The 20,894-nt window shown below is 44.3% G+C and overlaps 1 protein-coding gene across 1 annotated transcript in view; it reads right to left on the reverse strand.

Annotated features, from left to right (window-relative positions):
* Window positions 1-20,894, reverse strand: part of TMIE (transmembrane inner ear) — a 34,376-nt gene that overhangs the window by 3,149 nt on the left and 10,333 nt on the right. The window contains exon 2 of the mRNA XM_051612744.1: window positions 13,271-13,388. Coding sequence (XP_051468704.1) covers window positions 13,271-13,388 — 118 coding nt within the window. The remainder of the gene's footprint in view (window positions 1-13,270; window positions 13,389-20,894) is intronic.

Genomic DNA, 20,894 nt, shown 5'->3' on the forward strand with positions numbered 1-20,894 from the left:
TGAATGTACCCGTACGTGCCTGAGAGCATCCTCACCATCATTACCCTGTCAGGGCCAGATGAGAAGAAATTCAACTTTTGGCCTTCAAAGAAGGGGTCAGAAGGTGCCTCACTGGATGTTATCCTTTTCTTTACTTGGAGTGATACCAAAGTCAATGCTCTCATGCCTGACCCCTGCCAGAGGTCCACTGCAGTACCTGTGCCCAAGCCTGGTCCTGTGTCTCATTGACCCAGCCCCTGACCCATGGACATGACTTTCTGGCTTCACCTCAGACCTGCTTCGTCACTATTGATTTGGCTGCATCTGATACCAGTTACACTTGGCCATCATGTGAGGATGGCTGGTAATGAGGGTTGCTGTTTAAAAATACCCATTCCTATCAAATAACAGATCAAGAATTGGACTGTACTCTCTTCCATGAGAGTTGAACATCAAAGCAGAACTCTTACAAAAGCTCAGTATGTGACATGGCATCAGCTGAGCATGTTAACTGATAAGCCAATGTTCTCAGGGGAGAAGAATAACAACATAAAACAGCCCTAAAACTAAAAGAAACCATAAGGTTTATAAATAAAATACAAAATAGAAGTAGCCTAAATGAAATTTTTTGTTTGGGATACAAATATGGGCACAAATTTTCATTGGAACTCAGTTGAATAGTGATAACTTGATCAATTTTGATTCTGGGTCTGTAGGGTGGAGTATTTGGGGGTCTAGTTAGCTTGGATGTAACTTGAGAAGTTGCTATTATGATTTTCTTCTGGCAGGCAGATTGATTCCAAGCCTTGAATGGCTGTTTTATATTCTATGATTCTATGATTCTATGAAATATTCACCAATTCACTTATCCCTCAAGTGAACAATTTAATAACACTGTTACCAAACAAAATTTAGTCTCATTCTTTCATGCTGTGGCCTATTTTCCTTTCCAGGATCTGAGCATTCATTTTAATTGCTGAGAAGGCTAAGTAAACTATCACTTTACTGCCTGTCTGATGCTACAGTGAGCTTGAAACAATCTCTGTAAGATGTATCAGAGCCGCAGTTATGCCACACAAGGTCCATGAAAACATCAAGGTTTGAAAAGGTGACATTATTCATAGCTTCTCTTCTATCAAACCACATAAAGTGGCAGGAGAAACATCCCATGCAACAAAATATAGTGGAGTTATTTTCACCTCTCTCAGTTTTCTCACGGTTTTGTATTAAGAATATATGGCCTTGTGATACTGTGATAATAAGAATTTTCCATGAAATGCACAATTAAAACACAGACAATTTCTATAACATCCTGTGGATTGCTTTGCTGTTTGGCTTCTAAAAATAATTTTCTCAGGTCCTTTTTTTTTCCCTTTTCAGTTACCTGACGTACACAGATTAATTCAACCACCTATTCTGAAGGGACATCTCTGCTTGAAATTAAAAAGTCAGCTCTGATCCTGCACATGGCTTTCTCTTTCCACGCTGAAGATTCAAGCTGACAATGTATCAAATAATTTTTCATTGTTTCTGCCAGGCTGATCTTGTGAAATGTGATTTTTCAAGAAGGAAACAAATACTTGGCAGCCCTTTATGAAATGGGTATTTTAAAGGGGTAAACTTTTTGTTTTCTATGGTAACAAAAGAAGTATTGTAACTGATCTCTACTCTGCTCTGGTGAGGCTACACCTGAAGTACTATGTCCAGCTCTGGAGCCCTCAGCACAGGAAAGACATGGACCTGTTGGAGAGGGTCCACAGAAGGGCCACAAAGATAATCAAAGGGCTAGAGCACCAATGTTATGAAGACAGGCTGAGGGAGTTCAGGCTATTCAGCCTGGAGAAGTGAAGGCTGTGGGAGACCTTAGAACACCTGCCAGTGCCTGAAGGGGCTCCAGGAAAGCTGGGGAGGGGCTTTTCACCAAAAAGGGCAGTGATAGGACAAGGGGTAATGGTTTTAAGCTGAAAGAGGGGAGATTTAGGTCAGACATCAGACATTCTACCCATGAGGGTAGGAAGGTGCTGAAATAAGCTGCCCAGGGAGGCTGAGGCTGTCCCCTCCCTGAAGGTCTTCAAGGCCAGGTTGGATGAGGCTTGTGCAGCCTGGTCTGGTGGGAGGTGTCCCTGCTCATAGCAGGAGTTTCCCTGCAACCCATGGCGAGATGGCAGCTGTCCCCCTGCATTCATGGAATAACAGGGTGGAACATTCCCTGAAGGCACCAAGAGCGTTGAACACGGCCAGTGAACTTGGATTTTGTGGCCAGTGGACTTAGATTTGCTGCCAGTGGTCTCTGATTCTGCAGCTGTGGAAGCCCCTGGGCCAGGGGAGGTGCCTGTTCCCAAAGCACCCGTGACTCTGTGGGCAGCGCTGGAGCAGCGCCGGGCCTGGTGGGATGGACTCGAGATGTTGAGGAGGACTCTGCCATGGGAGGAACCCCTTGGGGAGCAGGGCAGAACTGTGAGGAATCCTTCTTCCTGAGAAGGAAGGAGCAGCAGGAACCACCAGCCTGTGAACTGACTCTAAACCCCATCCCCATCCCCTGTGCCGCTGGGGGGAAGGAGGGAGAGAAACCAGGAACAAAGGGACTTGGGACTGGGAAGAAGGGAGGGGTGGGGGAACATATGCAAGCCCTGCTCTGGCTGTGTCTGTGTCCTGCGGGCATCTGATTAGTGTGAAAATAAATTATTATTTTTCCCCAGGTTGAGTCTGTTTTGCCCGGGACCTTCATTGTTGTAGAACCCTTCTTGTCCTTTGTCTCAACCCATGACCTTCTAGTTGGCCTTTGTCCTCCCCATCCCAGAGTGTGCGTGTGAGGGGGGAGTTAAGTGAGAGGCCACAGGGCTGGTTCTTTGTGTCCTTTTAGGCCCAGACCCCGACATTTTTATTTTCACTTAAGTGAATTTACCTCATCAAGAGTAACACAGTTGCTTGGAGTTTAGCTGGGCAGTAAAGCTAAAAAAACAAAGAAACAACAACAAAAACCGAGGGAAAAAAAAAAAAAAACAAAACAAACAAAAAAGAAGGAAAAAAATAACTCTGTTTTCCCAGGAGCTAGGAAAGATGTAAATGAAATAACTTTTCCAAGACTGCTTGCTGCAATATTTCAGCAGAGCTATGATTGAGAAGTGAACAGGTTTCTAAATTGAAGGGAAATTGGCTGCAACACAAAACAGGTTTGTTCCCTTTGAAGCTGAAAAAAACAGTCTGTCAACCAAGCATTTAATTAACATTTAGCAAAGTAGCCTGTGCTTCTCTGAGTTAATTAGGCAGCCATTCCGTTGTTAATAATGCAGGCAATTAATGCAGATGTATTCGATGGCAGGTTATCCACAGCCCCTGTGTTTAAATTATCTTTGAGAAGCTTGGAGGGTTGCTCACTATATGACTCAATGATGCTTTAAGGAAAGAGCCAGCAAATTCTGGCTGTTGAAGCTACTTGTGGCAGTGTTAATAACTGGCTAATTGTGATCATGCAGTGATCAGTGATGTCTACTAAACTGAAGAAAATTAGTGCTTGGGTGGCTGCTTGAAGGACTGGTCGATGCTGAGTGCTCAGATGGTGCTGGTGCCTGAACCACCTGATTTAAAGATGCTGCTGCTGCTACTGGAGATATTGCTCCACTGTAGTGCCTCAGAAGAGGTCCCTGGTTTGGGCTCCAGGAGGAGACTTTCCTCTAATGGGTGTGCAACTTTCTACATGGCATGTAAGGGCATTCTGGCTGTGGCTCAGGCTTGAGATCAAGTTGCTGCACTAGGGTCTTGGGATCCTCTTTCCTCTGGAAAACTGAGATGTGGATGGTAAAAATGTCAGATTTAAAACCCAGGTTGGAGATGGATTAGGTGCTTTCCCCAAATCCTTCTCAACCCTGTATTTTATTTCACTCTATAACTGTTTCATCAAGGAAAATATAGTACTTGGACTAATGTACTAATTTCCTTGCAAGCACAAATAAGAGCCAAAGAATGAAGATGCCTAGATTGTAGTCCCAATAGTGGTGTCAATGACTTGAAGCAAAACAGGTTTTTAAATATGTTCACCTTTGTAAAACATCTTGAGGATATGCTGACAGAACTGCTGCAAGGGGTGAGGACTGCTCCAATATCTGCTCAGCCACCAAGATTAACTATTCCTCTACATGTGATGGTTTCCTGGTGTCTGGAAATGGGGGCCTGTTCACACCATTAGATCACATAATCTGACCTCTCTGCACATCACAAGTTATTATGTTTAATTACTGAGTGAAATAACTTGGATTGGATTGAATCCCACCTTACTCTGGAGAGAGATCTTAAGAGGTGGAGAGTGTGGCAATGTTTAATCACCGTCCCTGCCACATTTACTGCTCAAATTCTCATTTGAATTGACCTGGTTTTAATTTCCAGACTCTGCTCTTGCCTCTATTCACTAGACTAAAAAGATTTTTAATTTTTTTTTTTTTCCTTTTCTTATTGAAGTTCTTCAAGGCTGCAGTCAAGGGGCCTCTTGGTCTTCTTTCCAACAAGCTAAACAAAATCTGTTCAGTGAGGCTCTAGTTTGAAGACCTTTCTCCAGGCATTGAGTGGACATCAGGTTTATTGCTGGGTTTTTGTTTTGGTTTTGGTTTTTTGGGGGTTTTTTTATTTGTTTGTTTTTTGTTTTCTTTGCTTTGTTTTGGTTTGTTTTTTTTGGGGGGTGGGGTTTTTTTCCTGCAAGTCTCTGTTTTTTCAGCATTTATTTTCATAGAGAGGCACAAGCATCTCACCAGGACATCACACAGAGTTCCACAAATCTTCCTACCTCTCACTAGCCCCCACTAATACATTCAAATAACTCCTGACTGCAGCATTACCCTGAGGTGTGTTGCTTAACTGATTGATTTGCTTTAATAATAGTTATTTAATTTTGCTAATTGTTATTTAGTCACTGAATATTTGTTTGTTCTGTAGACGAGATTTATATTCCTTTCTCCCAACCACAGATCCTTGCTTTCACCTCCACTCACTGTGTTTTGTTTGAATAGATTCAGCCAACTCCCTGCATTGCTCCTTCCACCTCTTTATTTTTGTTTATTCTCCCGTCTACTGGCAAGGACAGCTTTAACAGCAGCCACCTTGTATTTATTCTGAGCTCATCAGTGAAAAATACGGGTTTGGGTTGGACCTCTGGTAAGAACAATCGTTTCCTTGGGACATTTTGAACTGAGCAAAGTTAGATTTCTGAGCTAGGATATATTGTGTGGGACAAGAAGAAGCAGGTATTCACTGGGAGCTCCCTGGAGCATCCCTGTAGATCTAGACAGGGTAGCCAGGGCACTTGAGGACACAGGTCATCTCATCCTTCAGCAGACATCTAAAGCAAACAGACTAACAATTCCCATTTGTTATCTCACCTGGTCATTCTTGATACCTGATCTGAAGGCATCTCTGTATAGGTGAGATAAATCCCAGTGACAAAGCCCACAGTAGATGCTTTGGCTGGCAGTCTCAGCTATCAATTAACACAAGCCTTGTTAACAAAAAAAGCTCCTGATTGATTATGTTTTCAATCTCTTTCTTGAGGTCTTTTATGCCTGGTGCAATAGCTCCTGAGGCCAAGGTGGAGCTCTCTGACCTTTCCCCATTATCCCACCTTAACGACTGGAGCAGGGATGGGATTTACAACCCCCGGGGGTGAGAGGTTGCCTCCATGCAAGAAGTGGAGCTGTCACAAGGAGGAGACAACACTGCACTGTGTCAGGCAAGATCTAAGGGTGGTTGTTTCATCTAACTAGGAGAAATACCTCTTGTTAGTCATTTATTCAAAATCTAGTTAATAAGCTGGGTCTGTGTTTTCTGTTGCACTAGAACTAACAACAAAACTCAAGATCCCAACATTGACTTGGGAAGCTGAATATGCCGTTTGAATCTAGTCTGTGGCTGAGGGACCTGGAGGTGTTCAGACTGGAGAAAAGGAGGCTGAGGCGAGACTTTCTTGCTCTCTGCAACTCCCTGAAAGGAGACTGGAGCAAGGAGGGTGGAGGGCTCGGTCTCTTCTCCCAAGTACAAAGTGATAGGACAGGAAGAAACCACCTCAAATTGTGCCAGGAGAGGTTGTCAGGCCCTGGCCCAGGCTGCCCAGGACAGTGGTGGAGTCCCCATCCCTGGAGCCATGTAGATGTGGTCCTGAGGGACAAGGTTTAACGGTGACCTTGGCAGTGTTGGGTTAGCAGTTGGACATGAAGATTTTAAAGGTCTTTTCCAACTAAAATGATTCTATGATTCTCTATGCAGACTCCAATCTCAGCCCACTCTGTATGTGACCTGAGAGCTGTCCCTTTAAGAGAAGCCAGCCTCAGGTGAGGGCATAACCAAAGCTTTTCCATAGGGATCACAACAACTCATTTTGTAGTAGCTTTGGAGGCCTGTGTGAATATGCACAACAACAGAAGTTTAAGATAACATTATAGTACAAAACAACACCAGGTATTTGCTATCAAAATAATCAAGAAGAAAAAAAAAATATTTACATGTTATTAGAGCATTTAAAAAATGGTCCTTCTTTTGTAGAAGGCATTTAACTTAATCACCCTGTTTTGTGCTCAGCTTGAGCTACACATTCTGGTGTCAATGAGTTTGGGGGCTTGGGCTATTTTGTAGGCACACAAGGAAATGTCTCACCTAGGAAAAGTGATTTCCATGGGAGAACTTGGGCTGAGACAAAAAAGGGGTTCAGCTTGTTGTCCTCATGTAAGAACTTCCCCTGTCCCAGGTGATGTTTTCTCTGACAGAGGGCAGTACCCCCCACCTTGCATCCATCTCTGCATGATTCTGTGCACCCTGATGAGTGTTTCTCAAATGCTGGGCTGCTGGTGATGCAGAATTTCAAGACAGATGCTAAAGCCTCACTCAGAAAGCACCATGTGAAGCATCCCTGAGCCAGCCTAAATTATCTATGCCCCACTGGAAATTCTGCACATTAATGGAAACATCTGGGCAGTTTTGCTATCCAAAAAGTAATGGTTATTTAACAGTGTAAATTGTTTGCCTGGAATTTGTATTTCAGCACCCACAGCAAGTTGGTAAAGAAAACCTCTAACACTTCCAATTCAACTGTGCTCAGTTAATTGCATTCAAGATGTGTAACAGCTTTGTTGGTGCTCATTAAATAATACTTGATTCCTGGGAACATGTTTGTTTGGTGTGAGCCTCCCTTGTACTCTCACATTATTTAACACTCCCCTTGGACCTTTGAAAGGTTCAAGAGAAAGAATCCCAGGTTATGTAGGCAGATAAACAAAAGCTTTTTGTTCCTCACTCCCCAGCATCCCTCCTGATGACAGACCTGCTTCTTCAAGCTTTCATGCCCATGTTTATATGACAGGAGAGAAGGTGCTGTTCCTCTTATCTGAGGCTACATGTTACCATTTGACTGGCATGGATGAGAATGAGAGAACATCTCTGGTAGGTCTTGCAGAAGGACATGAAGACAGAGAAAAAGAGGTCAGAGATGAGCCTCCTAGTTTGACAATCAAACTCTGCTTTAGCCCACTACTTTGTCACCCCTCATCCAGGTAAGCCTTACTTCCCAGTAGTTCTAGACCTGGTGTGGACTACATGTAAGGATGTGCAGTAAACAAACCTCTTTCCCTGGCCCCAGAGCTGTTCAGGTACCAGTGATGTGTAACATAAATGAATTAAAGGTCTGTCACTCATGGACACAAGGTGGTCTGAAATACACCACCAGCTTAGACAGTTCAGCAGTTCCTTGGCATGAACTGAGTACCATCCAAAGCCTGTTTGGTTTTCAGCTTGAGTTGAACACAAGGCATGAGCTTCTGTCTAGAACATGGTAGTGGGATGCAGTAACAACTCTGCTGCAACTCCACCCCACCTGAGAACCTCCTGCTACAGTTCTTTCCTACCTTCTCTCTCACTTTCTCTATTAAACAGAGCAGATTCAAAACAGGATGATAAGTGAAGGTATCTGTCCCTGTCTGTGGTACCTGAAATCCATCTGGTGTACACTCTGCACCAAGCTGGCAGGGTACAGAAGAAGGAGGACTCTGGGAAGGAGTTGAGAGGTGTTGCTTTATTTTCACAGCACTGTCCCTGCTCCCATCACCCTCTTCATACCCTCCTTTCACTCCAGATGGATATGCCAGCAGAGATGTCAGGACATTTTGTCCTGCATCCAAACCCAGTTGCTGGATCATCTCTGCAAAAATCAATGGGGCATTACTCAAAGAGGTGCTGCCTGCACCCTCCCTGCTGGGCAGCTGGCAGGGGGTGTATGGAAACAAAGAAATCAGCAGACCTTGAAACCAAAGAAACTCTCAGAGAGGAAAATAAACAGCCCACAGAGCTGCTTAGAAATGCTGATGACAGTTATGATGCCAAAGGAAAGTGTGAGTCTATGAAGAGCACACTGGGCAAGCTTTGGGTCAGCTGCTGGCTCTCCTAGGGATGGATCAGGATCACCCCCTCCATCACAGCCCCCTACCTGGCAGAGAATAATACTTCTGCTGCAAAGTCCTCAGTCAGTCTTGGTGGATAAAACAGGCTGTGCGAGATTCCAATGTTATGACTCAGTCCCATTCTATGGGGCAATAGTGTTGGGCCCCAATTCCTCATTCACAGCTTTCACAGGACAAAAAGAAAAAAGGGGAAAAAAATAGGCAGGCAGGCCAAGAAACCAGATAGCAGTGCTCCTGAGGGAATCAGGTCCTCCTGATAGCTAATCTCATATCAGTTGCTTGTTGTTCTCTCATCAAAGCCTCTCAGTCTCTCCTCCTGCTCAGGTTCAACCCCAGAGAAGCTGGATTACCCTGGGTGCTGGAAGGCAGCCCTGATAAGGATTTCAAGGCACACTGTCAGGACACTTGCCAGTCTAATTGCCTGCCTTACTTTACCTGATTCAAATCCCCAAAAGGAAAAATTGCCTTTAAATATGGACAAAATGACTGAGCTAAAATACTCAGGCAAAGGAGAAAAAATGAGATGACCTGCTCTGGGTGGTACCTGAGGAACTTTGGTTTTCCTCCCATTCTTTACAGATTTTTTTCCTGTAAAAAGTGTGCTTACTTTAAAAATGAATTGTCATGAGCCTTCTCTGACATAGCAACAAGACTTGACAATCCTGATATTTTAGTAGATGAATAAGAATTGATTGAACTCATCCATGAGAGCTACACCTCCAGCACCACCTGAATGATGCTCTGTCTGTGCCACTAAGTTATATTTCCTACTATGGGCTGCTTTACTCCCAAAGTTGTTTTTTCCCTCTTGTGATGTATCTTACCACGGATCAGAAACAAAGGAAAAAAGATGGAAATGAATGGATCCAACAGAGAGATCTTTCATGTGGTATCTAAGAAAGCTAGCTATCTGTTGCTGTTGGAGAGCCTTCTGCTAACAGGTGTGCAAACTTTTCCTCCCTCCTGGTCCCTGCTGGGTGCAGCTGGGAGTTAATCCCATTTGGTTTGTAACCTGCCCTAAAAGCTTTCTATGCATTAGAAGATCTCTCCAGAGATTATTTTTTTTTTTCCCCATTTCAGCGGTGTGTGTTGACATGCAAGATGCCTTTCTGTAAGATTTTTTTTCATATCTTTTTTACACAAAGTGAAGGGGGTTGCATTTTTTCCTGCCTTTTATTATGGGTTGATGCCACCTTGTGGAAGTTGCTAAGAACAAGAGATGGAAACCACACCTGGGGCCGATCTGTTTTTGCAAGTTCTGTTACTCAGCAGGAGCAGGTTTATGAGGTGGAAGAATGTGTAGAGTCTGTCATCCACACTTGCTGCATCTCAGGAGCAGCTCAAGTCTGATCCGGTGACTGCCCTTAGCAATTATCACCCATGTCTGGGACCACAATTTCCTGGAGTAACTATCTTCTATTTCCATTTCAACCAACAGGAATCCAGTTCAAGTGCTCTACAATCACCCACAGTGACTAGGGGCATTGACTTTAAAAGTGTCTCAATTCCTCATCCTCATTTACTCCTCATCTGAATTCACATGTCAAAGTAGACACACCCTTAAAGCTTTGATAACCAGGTGAGATGGTAAACCAATGGGATCTTATGCAGGCCCTGAGAAGCCCTGGAAGGGATGCTCCTCTCTTTCCTAGTGCAGAGGGTTGGTGTCTGGGAAGGTGCTCCTGGAACCAGGAGAAGAAAGCCACTCTAAAGCTCTTCACCATCTCTTGTCCCATTAGAAAAGTAGAACATTGTCTGGTTTTCTGGACTGATACCCAGGAAGCCTCCAAGAGCTCACACACAGAAAACCTGTGTGTGGTCCTGAGAGTTGAAAATTGACTGGCAAAGCTGGGGAACAACCAGTGCTTTGGGGATGGCAGAGCAAAGGAGGAGGAAGATGTTGGTGGAGCAAGAGGCGAGAAACGGGTGAGATTTGACTGCATGATTCAGTCGTTCAGTTTGACCCTGTCTTGTTTTGTCTTGGATAACACACTTGCTTAATAGTTGCTGTCTTCACCAAATAATTTATCCATAAAAAACTGTCTGAACTGGTAGTTACTTTGAAATCCTTGCTGCTCACTGAGAAGAGCCTTCAAAAGGAAATGCTGTATCAGAGCAGCAGAGCCCTGCATGGACTCCCTTCCATCTTCTGATGCACTGAATCTGTCTGTCACTCTGAGACTCAGCAATCCAAACCCCTGTGCTTTCCTAGCAAGTATTTTCCTATCCCTCCAGTAATTTGCAGCAAAATCTGATATAGAAGTTTGATTTTTGTTGAACTACCTGTGTGTGCTAGTGGGAACTTGAACCTTAAAGCAGATGTTGCTGCACTGCACATAAGTTATTGGTTTGCTTGTCTAAACACAGATCCTTAAAAGTATTTTAGTTTGTCATAATTCACTACTTTCAGCACTTTCAATACTGAGGCAGTGACTTTCTTTGTATGTTGTTTTCTGTAATACATTTTCTTTCTGGGCTGTCACTAGATGGAGTAAACTTTCATGGGTGTTTGCTTCTTGCTCCTGATATTTTTAGGTAACAGAAAAAAACCCTTAATTTCTTTTCTTCAAGCTCTGCACCAGCTGCTGTGTTGATTTGCCAGCATGGCAGACTTTCCATGCTTCTAACCCTAAATAACCTGGTAATGCCAGTGATAATTCTTAATGAACAACAAAACAATCAAACCTATCTTTACAATTTGATTTCCCCAAACCAAGCAAAAAAAAAAAAGCTTGATAAACTTCACTAGCCCACTTGCATTCTATATGTCCTGCTGTTAAAATTAATTTCTGTTTCCCATGATGTTTGGGCTCACTAAGGTTAAATCCTTGGCCATGTTTACTTTGCTCAGTGGAGTTTCTGGTGATTGTTTGCAAAGGGTGTTGTGGCATGTGAGGAATTGGCATAAGCTTCATTGATTGAGATCAGACAAGTTGTAGGAATTGTTATCCTTCCGATTTTTTGGGTGCAGGGTGTGGCATGTGCCCAGAAGGGGCAATGAGGGGAAAAGAAAGCAGAGGAAAATGCTGGTACTTGCTTTGAAAACCTGGTAGAAACAGAACATGGGCACCTATCAGTCCTTCCATAAAAGCCTTCCTGTTACAGAGAATCATAATAGCCAAAGAGGAGGATGTGGCAACAACACATGACTTGATTGGGCCAGTATCAGCAAAGACAACACACAGACTGCTGTGCTCATGATTAGATTAGGCTTTCATCTGGATGCAGGTTTAACAGCAAATTAAAAAGTACCAGAGAACACTAGAAATCAGTTGTTCTGCAATACTGTGTCTTTAGAGGTGACCCAGCAAGCCCATGCTCCCCTAAACAACTTGTAGGTCAGGGTTGGTATCACTTGTTGCTGTTCCTCACCAGGAACTTGAATGTGGCCACCCTAGTTTGGAGGGTGCTCATTGCTAACCCTAACCTGGCGACCTGGGCCAGTGTCTCACCACCCTCACACTAAACATTTGCTTCCTAATGTCTAAATTAAATCTCCCCTCTTCCAGTTTTAATCCATTGCCCTCTGTCCTCTCACTGCAAGCCCTTGTCCAAAGTCCCTCCCCAGCTTTCCTGTAGCCCCCCTTTAGGTACTGGAATGCTGCTATGAGGTCTGTATTATTAAATTAATCCATAATTCATTAGTATTAATTAGTACACTTATAAAATTAGTTCTAACAAACAATTAGGGCCTCAAGCTAAAATAAGAAGAAAATGGTAAAAAAAAACCCTAGAAGATGTAGATGTGCCTAAGTGATGTTCTTCCTGCAGAGGGTAAGGATTTGAGGTGATCTCCAATTTGATGGGATTTACCTTGAGGGACTGGGGACAGGCTCTGTCCCTCTGCTCACCAGTCCCTAACAGGAAAAAGGGGAAGTTCAAGGGTAATGTAGGTGACACAGTGTAATTTCGTTTGCTGGAAGAAATTAATTAATTATACACTTTGTAAAAGTCTGAACAGTAACAAGAAGATGGAACAAGAAATGAATTTATCACATTTTACTCATATCAAACTGATCTGTATTTTTGTATGAAGTTACAGTTGGCTCAAGGAGAGAGCAGAAGATCCTCCCTTGGATTTTCAATGGGGTTATGAGAGAATTGTGATATTGTCTTAAGGAAGCTCATGAGAGCAGTTTGCAATGCTCAGTGAAGCTGGATTTTACACGCTTCCCAGAGAGTGAGCTGTGAGGCAATGAGTCTAGATTAAGATATTTAGGTGGGGAATTGACTATGCCTGGATAGGTCCCCAAAATATGCTGGGAGAATGTCTGATCCCATCCTACTGCAGTCACCAGGTCTGAGTCAGGGGATTTCCTAGTGCTTGGGTCAAAAAAAAGAAAGAGGTTTTTATGTCCTGGAAGCCCTGTGGAGATGAAGTAGGAGTCTTGGCACCCTGAATAGGAGCTAGGGAGCTTAATACCAGATCTGCCTGTGACTGCAACCCTCTTGAGGCTTCTTTCTTTTGGGACAGAAGCCCAAGAGGTCATACATGGTTTGTATGATTGCGTGACAGGGCAGGATCATGGCTAGAACATGCATTTGGGCTTGAATATGGTACTGTAGCTGGAAACAGTGCCAGCTGTGGCACAGCCCTATAATCTTTTATCTGGGATGTCACCAGCTAGGACCTGTTGATCAGTATGTTACCAGAAGAAACCATAGTAACCCATCTGTGGTTCCTTCAAAGACCACACCTGCCTTTCCCTGCACCAAATCCCCTGTGATGCCAGAGACCAAAGAGCTTGTGGCCATGCAAAGACCATGACCTTTGTGGCCATTTGGTCTGCAGTCCTCTAGGAGCAGGTCCTACTTGGGGCGGTGTTGCGGTTGGTGCAAGGTAGAGAATTAGGACTTACTGACTGCCAGGACAAAGATGGCAAAGATACCAACCACCTGCCAGAGGCGCAGCCCCCAGATCACCACCGTCTCCGAAGTGACAGGGTCCGGTTTCTTTTTTGGGGGTTCTGTGGTGGCCTGGGAAAGGAGGAGAGAGAGAGAAAGAAAAAAAGAGAAACAAGGTTTAAAATTTGCAAAGGTCCCTAAACCAGTCAGGATCCAAATAGCACAGGAGATGGTGGACACCATTTTACTGGCCCCCAAGCAATTTGGAAATCTTCGAGGGATGCTGATGTCACCAAAGAGTTACTTCTAAAGCTTCTGCTGTTTTGAAATTTATCTGAAGTACTGCAAGTTCTCATGACCACAAAGCAAATCTTTTTGCTGTTATTTTTTTAAAGCCTGCACTTTTTCTAAAGAGTCCATCTCCTGGGGTCAGGACTAAATTTCTTACATGTTGTATGCCTATTTTGCATTTTAACATTAATCTGCAAAGTACAACAAGGTTATTTCTCTTTTTTTTTGAAAGCTTCTCCACAAGTTGCATTGAAGAGGTACCTGCTCTGCTAGGGCTAGGTGAGAAGGGAAGGAGGTGCAGAGGGGCACCCAGGATGATTAGAAAGCCCATCAGAATTGTTCATGGTGATGGGGCAGGCTCAAGGCTCAGCAGAGCCCATGGCCAGGCACAGGCAAAGCTGTAGTTCAGGCAGGGGACAATCACTAGAGCTTTGGCTTAAAGCAGCTCCCGCTGAAGGGGGATCAGCCCTTGTGCTATCTCACAGTTGGCCCCAGCAGCCCAAACTCCAGGATGCTCTGGGGTGCCTGGAAACTAATTTTCTGCCTTTCTCCTAGGCCTGGAGAAGCACTGCAGAAGAACTGCTAGATCAAACAGAAGTTATTGTGTGTGAGATACTGGTCTATGATGACCTTTGGGTTTTGTAGTTTCATTCTATTTGTTCAGCATGTTATACTGTAAGACCAGCCAGCAGACTGGGGCAGCTACTTTCCTGGCTCAAACTGGGGTTTTGGTTTTGAAAGGGATTGGCTCTGTTCCATTCCTGGTGCATGTTCCCTTCCTGACCCCACCGTGGTCTCTTTTTCTCTGTTCAGACCTCATAGTGCCTGAGAGGAGGTCTAGGACACGGTGCGCACTTGGTTCCCACCTTCTTTAATTGCATAGTAACTGCTACAGCCTCCAGCTACCCCAGTGCTTGAAGGAGCAGTGCAGGAAGGACCCAGGCAACTCCTCCCTTGGCCCCACCATAGCTGCTGTGTAAGGGATTTGTCCATTGGGCAGTGTGGCCTTGGCCTAGCCTGGCTCACCTGCCCTGCAGGCAGGGCTGGCTCTGGGGCTGCTATGGGAAAAGAGATGAATCTTGTCTCCAGTTGTCCTGCTGTGGGTGTCCTCCAGGCATGTGGAGGCTTGTGTAAAAGCTCTGAACCTCTGCACTCTGGTGTTGTCTTAACCCACCTTTCTAGACAGGAAATGTTCCTTTGGAGGGGAGGAGAACTTCCTAGACTTGAGTGCCCTGCAGTCCTGGGGTGTTGTATCACAGCTCCTTGGCTTTAAAGATGTGAGTGAGTGAAGAATTCAGCTCTTAAATACAGGCATCTAGTCTTGTCAGAGATGCTGTGAAGCATCCTCCATCTGCACACCCAGCAGGGCACAGGCCTTGCACTGTGTCATACATGCCAGCTCATGTCAGCTATTGTGGGACATCTCAGGTGGCACCAGCCTTCACAGCAAAGTGGCTGTATCACTCTTAGGTATGAGACAAAATCAGGAAGTCTTCTATCTACACCTTGCACTGTCTGCCTCATGTTGTATGAGCACCCAGTGCCTCAGTTTCCCCACTGGTAACAAAAGAACATTGCTGCTTCTTTGCTTTTGCTTTGAGATATTTTGAAGGGAAGTGCCATGAGGAGCCAACACAGGGACAGATACCTGGGCTAATTTATCAGTTCAGAAAGGACACTTGGTTTAAATCCCATTATCACTGGGGAAGGGGGAGTTGAAGGACCCTTGCAGGGCAGCACAATGTGCAGGCAGCAGTTCCCCCACAGCATTTTCTCTAGTGCTCGAAACAGCAAAGCTGAATTGAAGGAGACTGTTTGAGTTGCATTTAAGAATTGGGGGTTCAGTCATGTTGCTTTAACCCTGTAAAGTTAGCATCACAAAGCTCAGGTGTCCGATATCATGAAATACAAGGAAAAATAGTTCAAAATAGGCTACTCTGGGCTCCAGTTCTGCAGCCAGTGCTCAGGTTCCCACAGCTCCAGCAGTGTGAGAGATCCAGAGCAGGAAGCAGAATCTACTGTAGGGAGGTTAAACAACACAGACAGCATCAAGGAGTAGGGATTAAAGCTTATACCAGGGTTCCTACTGCTTGTGTGTGTGTGTATATAAAAGTAATAAATTAATAATGCAATGAAGAATTTCAGTATCCTGAATTTCCTGAGATCTGCTGTGTTTCTTGAGAACACATTAAATATGTTGAGACAATCCAGTTGTCCTGTAAGTCCAGGGAAAGGTCCTGGCTTCTGTCATTTTTTCCTTCCCATGAATAAACCATGAGACTGCCTGCTGGCAGGGTGGGGCTTCTTCAGTTCTTTTCATGTTGTATCTTGCAGGTTCCTTTTGTACTTTCATGCATATATGTGTGTGTGTGTATAAAAATAGAACAAGAGGAAATGGTCTCAAGTTGCACCAGGGGAGGTTTAGATTGGATATTAGAAACAATTTCATCACCGAAAGAGGTGCCAGGCCCTGGCCCATGCTGCCCAGGACAGGGGTGGAGCCACCATCTCTGGAAGGATTTAAGAGACATGTAGATGTGGTGCTGAGAGACATGGTGGCCTTGGCAGTGCTGGGTTAATGGTTGAACTTGATGATCTTAAAAGTCTTTACCAAGCAAAAACATGTATATTATTATTTATGTATTATATAATGATCTGGAAAATGGTTTAAGTAGGGACATGATACTGTTCCTTAAAAATCTTTTTATCTTTACAACTAACAGGACTTTTCCCAACTGTTAATGCACTTTTAGTTTATACTTGTTTTGAGGAAGTCAGTTTTTCAGTGGTGTTCTTCATTAATCAAGTCTTGAAGTTAAGTAGTAAAGAGCTAAAACAGAACAAACAAACAAAAAGAACTGAGTTCTCTTTTCTTCATTCATAAATGGTCTTTTCAAGAAGTCTTGCTTCTACAGTTTGAGTCACTAAGGACAAGTTTTATTGCTCTTAGATTGTCTTGTAGATGTTATGTTAATCCTGATTGTTTGTTATTCAGGAAAGCATGCCTTGACCAGTTGAGTTATTTGGGCTGACCAGGAGGTCTTTGAATTAAATTCTATGGTTTGAACTGTATCCAAGGTCAGAAAAGTTGTGCTAATATCTTGTTTAATGCATTATCTTTAAAAGAGAGGGGATTTGGCTGAAGAGGGGAGTGTGTCTCATGCAAAGAGAACAGGACTTGCATTTCCAGCTGCTGCAAAGGCTCTAAAAGTGCAAGAGGGGAATGAGAAGATGGGTGAAAAAATGAAATAATGAGAGCCTTATCTTGTGAGAATGGTGATGTGAACTTTCCTAATGCAGTTTAGTGGTGATTTGGCTAGTACTGAATCACAACCAGCTCCACTGGTGAGTAAGTAGCTTGTCAGCATCCATGGGAGGGTTTGGGTCAAATAACCTTTCAGATACCGGCCTTCAGTAGAAGACACTTCTCTGGAATGACCATTTAGATGGAAAAGGGACAAGGACCTGATGGCCTCCATAGTAGCTACTTGTTGGATGAATGAGGAACCCAAGCCTCCTTGCAGACTCAGTCCTTGGTTCCTGTGTGTCTCAGGTGCCCATCTCTGAAGTGAGGTTGAACATGTTTCACAAGCGGGTTAAGAGGACAAGTGCTGCTAGTGAAAAGGGGTTGTCTGGACCACCTCCTGTGGTCCCAGTGAAATGATGATATGGTAAGGTCACAAATACAGGCTGGGTGGAAAATGGATTGAGAGCAGTCCTGAAGAAAAGGACTTGAGGGTGTTGGATAATGAGAAGCTCACCTTGAGCTGACAATGTGTACTGGCAGACTAGAAACCAACCATGTCCTGGGCTGCATCACCAACAGCATGACCAGCAGGTCAAGGGAGGGGATTCTCTCCATCTGCTGCACTCGTGTGAGACCCCCACCTGGAATACTCTGTTCAGTTCTGGGGGGCCCAACATAAGGACATGGAGATGTTGGAGCGAGTCCAGAGGAAGATCAGAGGTGATCTGAGGGCTGGAGCAGCTCTGCTTTGGAGACAGGCTGGGAGAGCTGGGAGTGTTCAGCCTGGAGAAGAGGAGGCTCTGGGGAGAACTTGTAGTGACCTTCCAGTGCCTGAAGGGGCTCCAAGAAAGCTGGGGAGGGACTTTTGACAAGGGCAGGGAGGGATGGCGTGAGGGAGAACAGTGTCAAGCTGGAAAAGGGGAGATTTAGATTGCATATTGTGAAGAAACTCTTTCTTTTCAGGGGGGTGAGACACTGGCCCAGGTTGCCCAGAGAAACTGTAGCTGCTCCATTCCTGGGAGTGTTCAAGGGCAGGTTGGATGGGACTTGGAGCAACCTGGTCTGGTGGGACATATCATGCCAGGGGGTGGAACTGGATGGTCTTTAAGGTCCCTCCCAACACAAACCATTCTGGGATTCTATACCATCAAGCAGTATTTATTCTCTTGGCTTGTGGCTCAGAGGTTAACAACCCCTCACTGCTCATGAACTTCATATTATGTATTGTCATGCAGCAAATCAGAGTTAAAACCTGCTAGTGACCTGTCAGAGGCTCGTTAGCTAAACACATTCATTGTCCTATATTTGAGTGTGGGACCTGATCTGAATTAGCAATGCCCTTTAGATAGAAGCTGAAAACACTTCATTTCTAAAAAAAAAAGCACATCTGATTCCCTGCAGTGCCCTTCCCTTCTCAGCCCATTAAAGTGCTGTTAGAACAGCTGTAATGGATACCACAGAGTGAATTGGAGCTGGAGCTGCTCTCCAATTACTCGCCTATTTGTGCAATACAAACCATATTTTAGTCTCTTCCTAATGAGAGATGCTTCCCGCCATGTCTGGAGTGCTTTGTCTCCCAGGGGCATCCTATTCAGAATCCATCTGTGGTAAATCAAATCGTTGTCTGGGCCTGTCTCTTTCAAGCTGTCTTGGCTGCTCAGCACCACCCAGCCACACCTCATGGCAATTTGTGAGAGCCACCTTCTCCCATAGTGCAGGTTCTGGCCATGGAACATCTAGTGCTCAAAGCCTTGCTATATGTGAACTTAGAGAGAAAGAAAGTCTGGCCAGAGTGGTGTGGTCCTGTAGTTGCATCTAGGACAATAAAAAGTCACAAACATCAAATCCTAGAATGGTTTGGGTTGGAAGGAACCTTGAAGATCCTCCAGTTTCAATCCTCCTGCTATGGGCAGAGACACCTCCCGCTAGACCAGGTTGTTCTGAGAGGTACAAATATGTGATACTTGACACTGGAAGATAGCCCTTTTCAGCTGTAGGATTTCTCTTGACTCCTTACCAGCAATAAATAAATTGAAGAAGCTGTGGTTGATAGCAGGTCTGGTGAGGGATCAGGGCAACATTTTAGGTTCAGAAATTTTTATCTAACTAGAAGTGCTGACCTCAGAGATCTAAGTTTACTTTCTCCCTTGGATTCAGCTTTCATTGCCTACTCCTGATCCTGGAGTTAAACTCCAGGACAGCTTCAATCTTGTTCATAAGGGACATCTTGTTTGCAGTAGTTTTGGCATGATTTTGCTATTTTGTGCAGATTAGCTCTCCAAAAGATGGGTCTTTTTTTTCAGACTTTTTTCTGATGAGCAACTGGGAGAAATAACCAGATACAAGGAGGTAAACAGATGAGAAAAGGAAACTGGGGGACTTCTGCTGGAACACTGTACATCTGAGCAAATCTTAAGTGTACATCAAGAAGGAAAAAGAGTCAAACAGGGAGATGGTTGTTGTTAATCCTGCCAAGGTTATACCAGGAAGGAGCAGAGGTGAGGAGTTCATTTCATAGATCACTGTAGATGGCTGGAGGTTTAAAGTTGACTGTATTTACTGATCTAGACTCTCTTAGGACCAAATCCCCAAAGGACTTAGTAACAGGAAGAGAGGGAAACTGCAGCACTGGAAGTCATCATACACATGCACTGCCTGCTCAGCTGAGCTTGATACATTGCCAGGGGTCCTTCTTTCCACCTGTCTAGTGGTGGCACTTGCAGGCTTGTGCTGCACACAACAACACTGTGCTCTATGCTTTTGTGACTATGGTGAAACACTTGGTGTGGGTGGTGGTCTGCTATGAAGAGTCCCAAGACAAGACAGAGGCTGTAGCGTTACTCCACATCCAAGAAACATGTTTTCCCTGAAGGGACATATGGTTGTGGATATATTCCTTGTCTACAGCTGTGGAGAGCAGCCTCTTGTGGGTTGTGTAGCCAGGTTCTCTGTTTCATGACCAGCCATGGGCTATCTCATGCATCAGAACCTGACGATCTTCAGCAGGTTGCTTTACTTTACAGTCAATATTTAATCAGCAGACTCCAGAATAAATCAAAAAAGGTGGTAAATTGCAGATGTGAAGGTGAGGGAACAAGAATCCACCTTCAGCTCAGTGGCTTGGAAGTGATGGTACTGGTTTTCTACAGCACACACAGAGCTGTGGGACCAGAGATTCTTACTACTTTTACCTGCTGAACTTTCCAGTGTTAGTCTCTTTGCTCTGGGGATTTCAAAGTGCCTGATGCATCATCCTTGTTCAACAGAAGTAATATTGCCAGTACAGAGTAGCTGAGGTGGGCAATTGAAAAATGTTTTCAAGATCAAAACACGGATCAATAGCTCTGGAATGGATTGCAGGATCCTCCTCTAACTGCTGCATCATTTAAGTAGAAACCTTCACAGAGAGAGAACATTTAGTAGGCATTATTTGAATGTTGAAGTGTTCTCCAGTCCAACTCATGAAGGTTTGATGGACAAACTCTCAGACTAGTAAAAGATGGGGAAGATATAAATAGACTGAAAGGTAAGAGATGTGCTACAGCAATTGTGTGCCTCAAAAGGAGGGAAGCCAGAGATTTTGGATCACTGTAGAAACACGTGCTTAGGATCAGTAGCAGGAAGGCTAGTGATTGGAGCACTTACTGCCTGTCTGTGGACAATTCCGGGGGAATCATAAAATAATTTGGGTTGGAAGGGACCTTCAAAGGTCATTTAGTCCAACCCCTCTGCAAAGACCAGGGCCACTTTCCACTAGACCAGTTGTGGATGAAGAAGACCATAACCTTAAACAAGGCCTAAGTTGCGTTGGAGAGAAGCAGCAACAAAACTAAACATCTCTGCCACCTTTCACAAAAGCTCTTGAGGTGAACCAGTACACAAAGCAGCAAAATATCCTGCATGTTTAACACATGAAGTGCAAAGGGAAAAAAACATGAAGTGAGACTTCTGCAGGGTCATGACCTGTCATGTAGATACTTTGTTTCAATCATTGGGACTTTTTTTTCATAGTCTTAAAGTGAGTGTTGAATGCCAGGGCTGAAGCCTGCAGTGGAATTCCTGTGGTGTGATGGTCCAGCTCCCACAGTTCAGCAGATGGT

Source organism: Apus apus, chromosome 2, assembly GCF_020740795.1.
Source record: "Apus apus isolate bApuApu2 chromosome 2, bApuApu2.pri.cur, whole genome shotgun sequence".
Lineage (NCBI taxonomy): Eukaryota > Metazoa > Chordata > Aves > Apodiformes > Apodidae > Apus > Apus apus.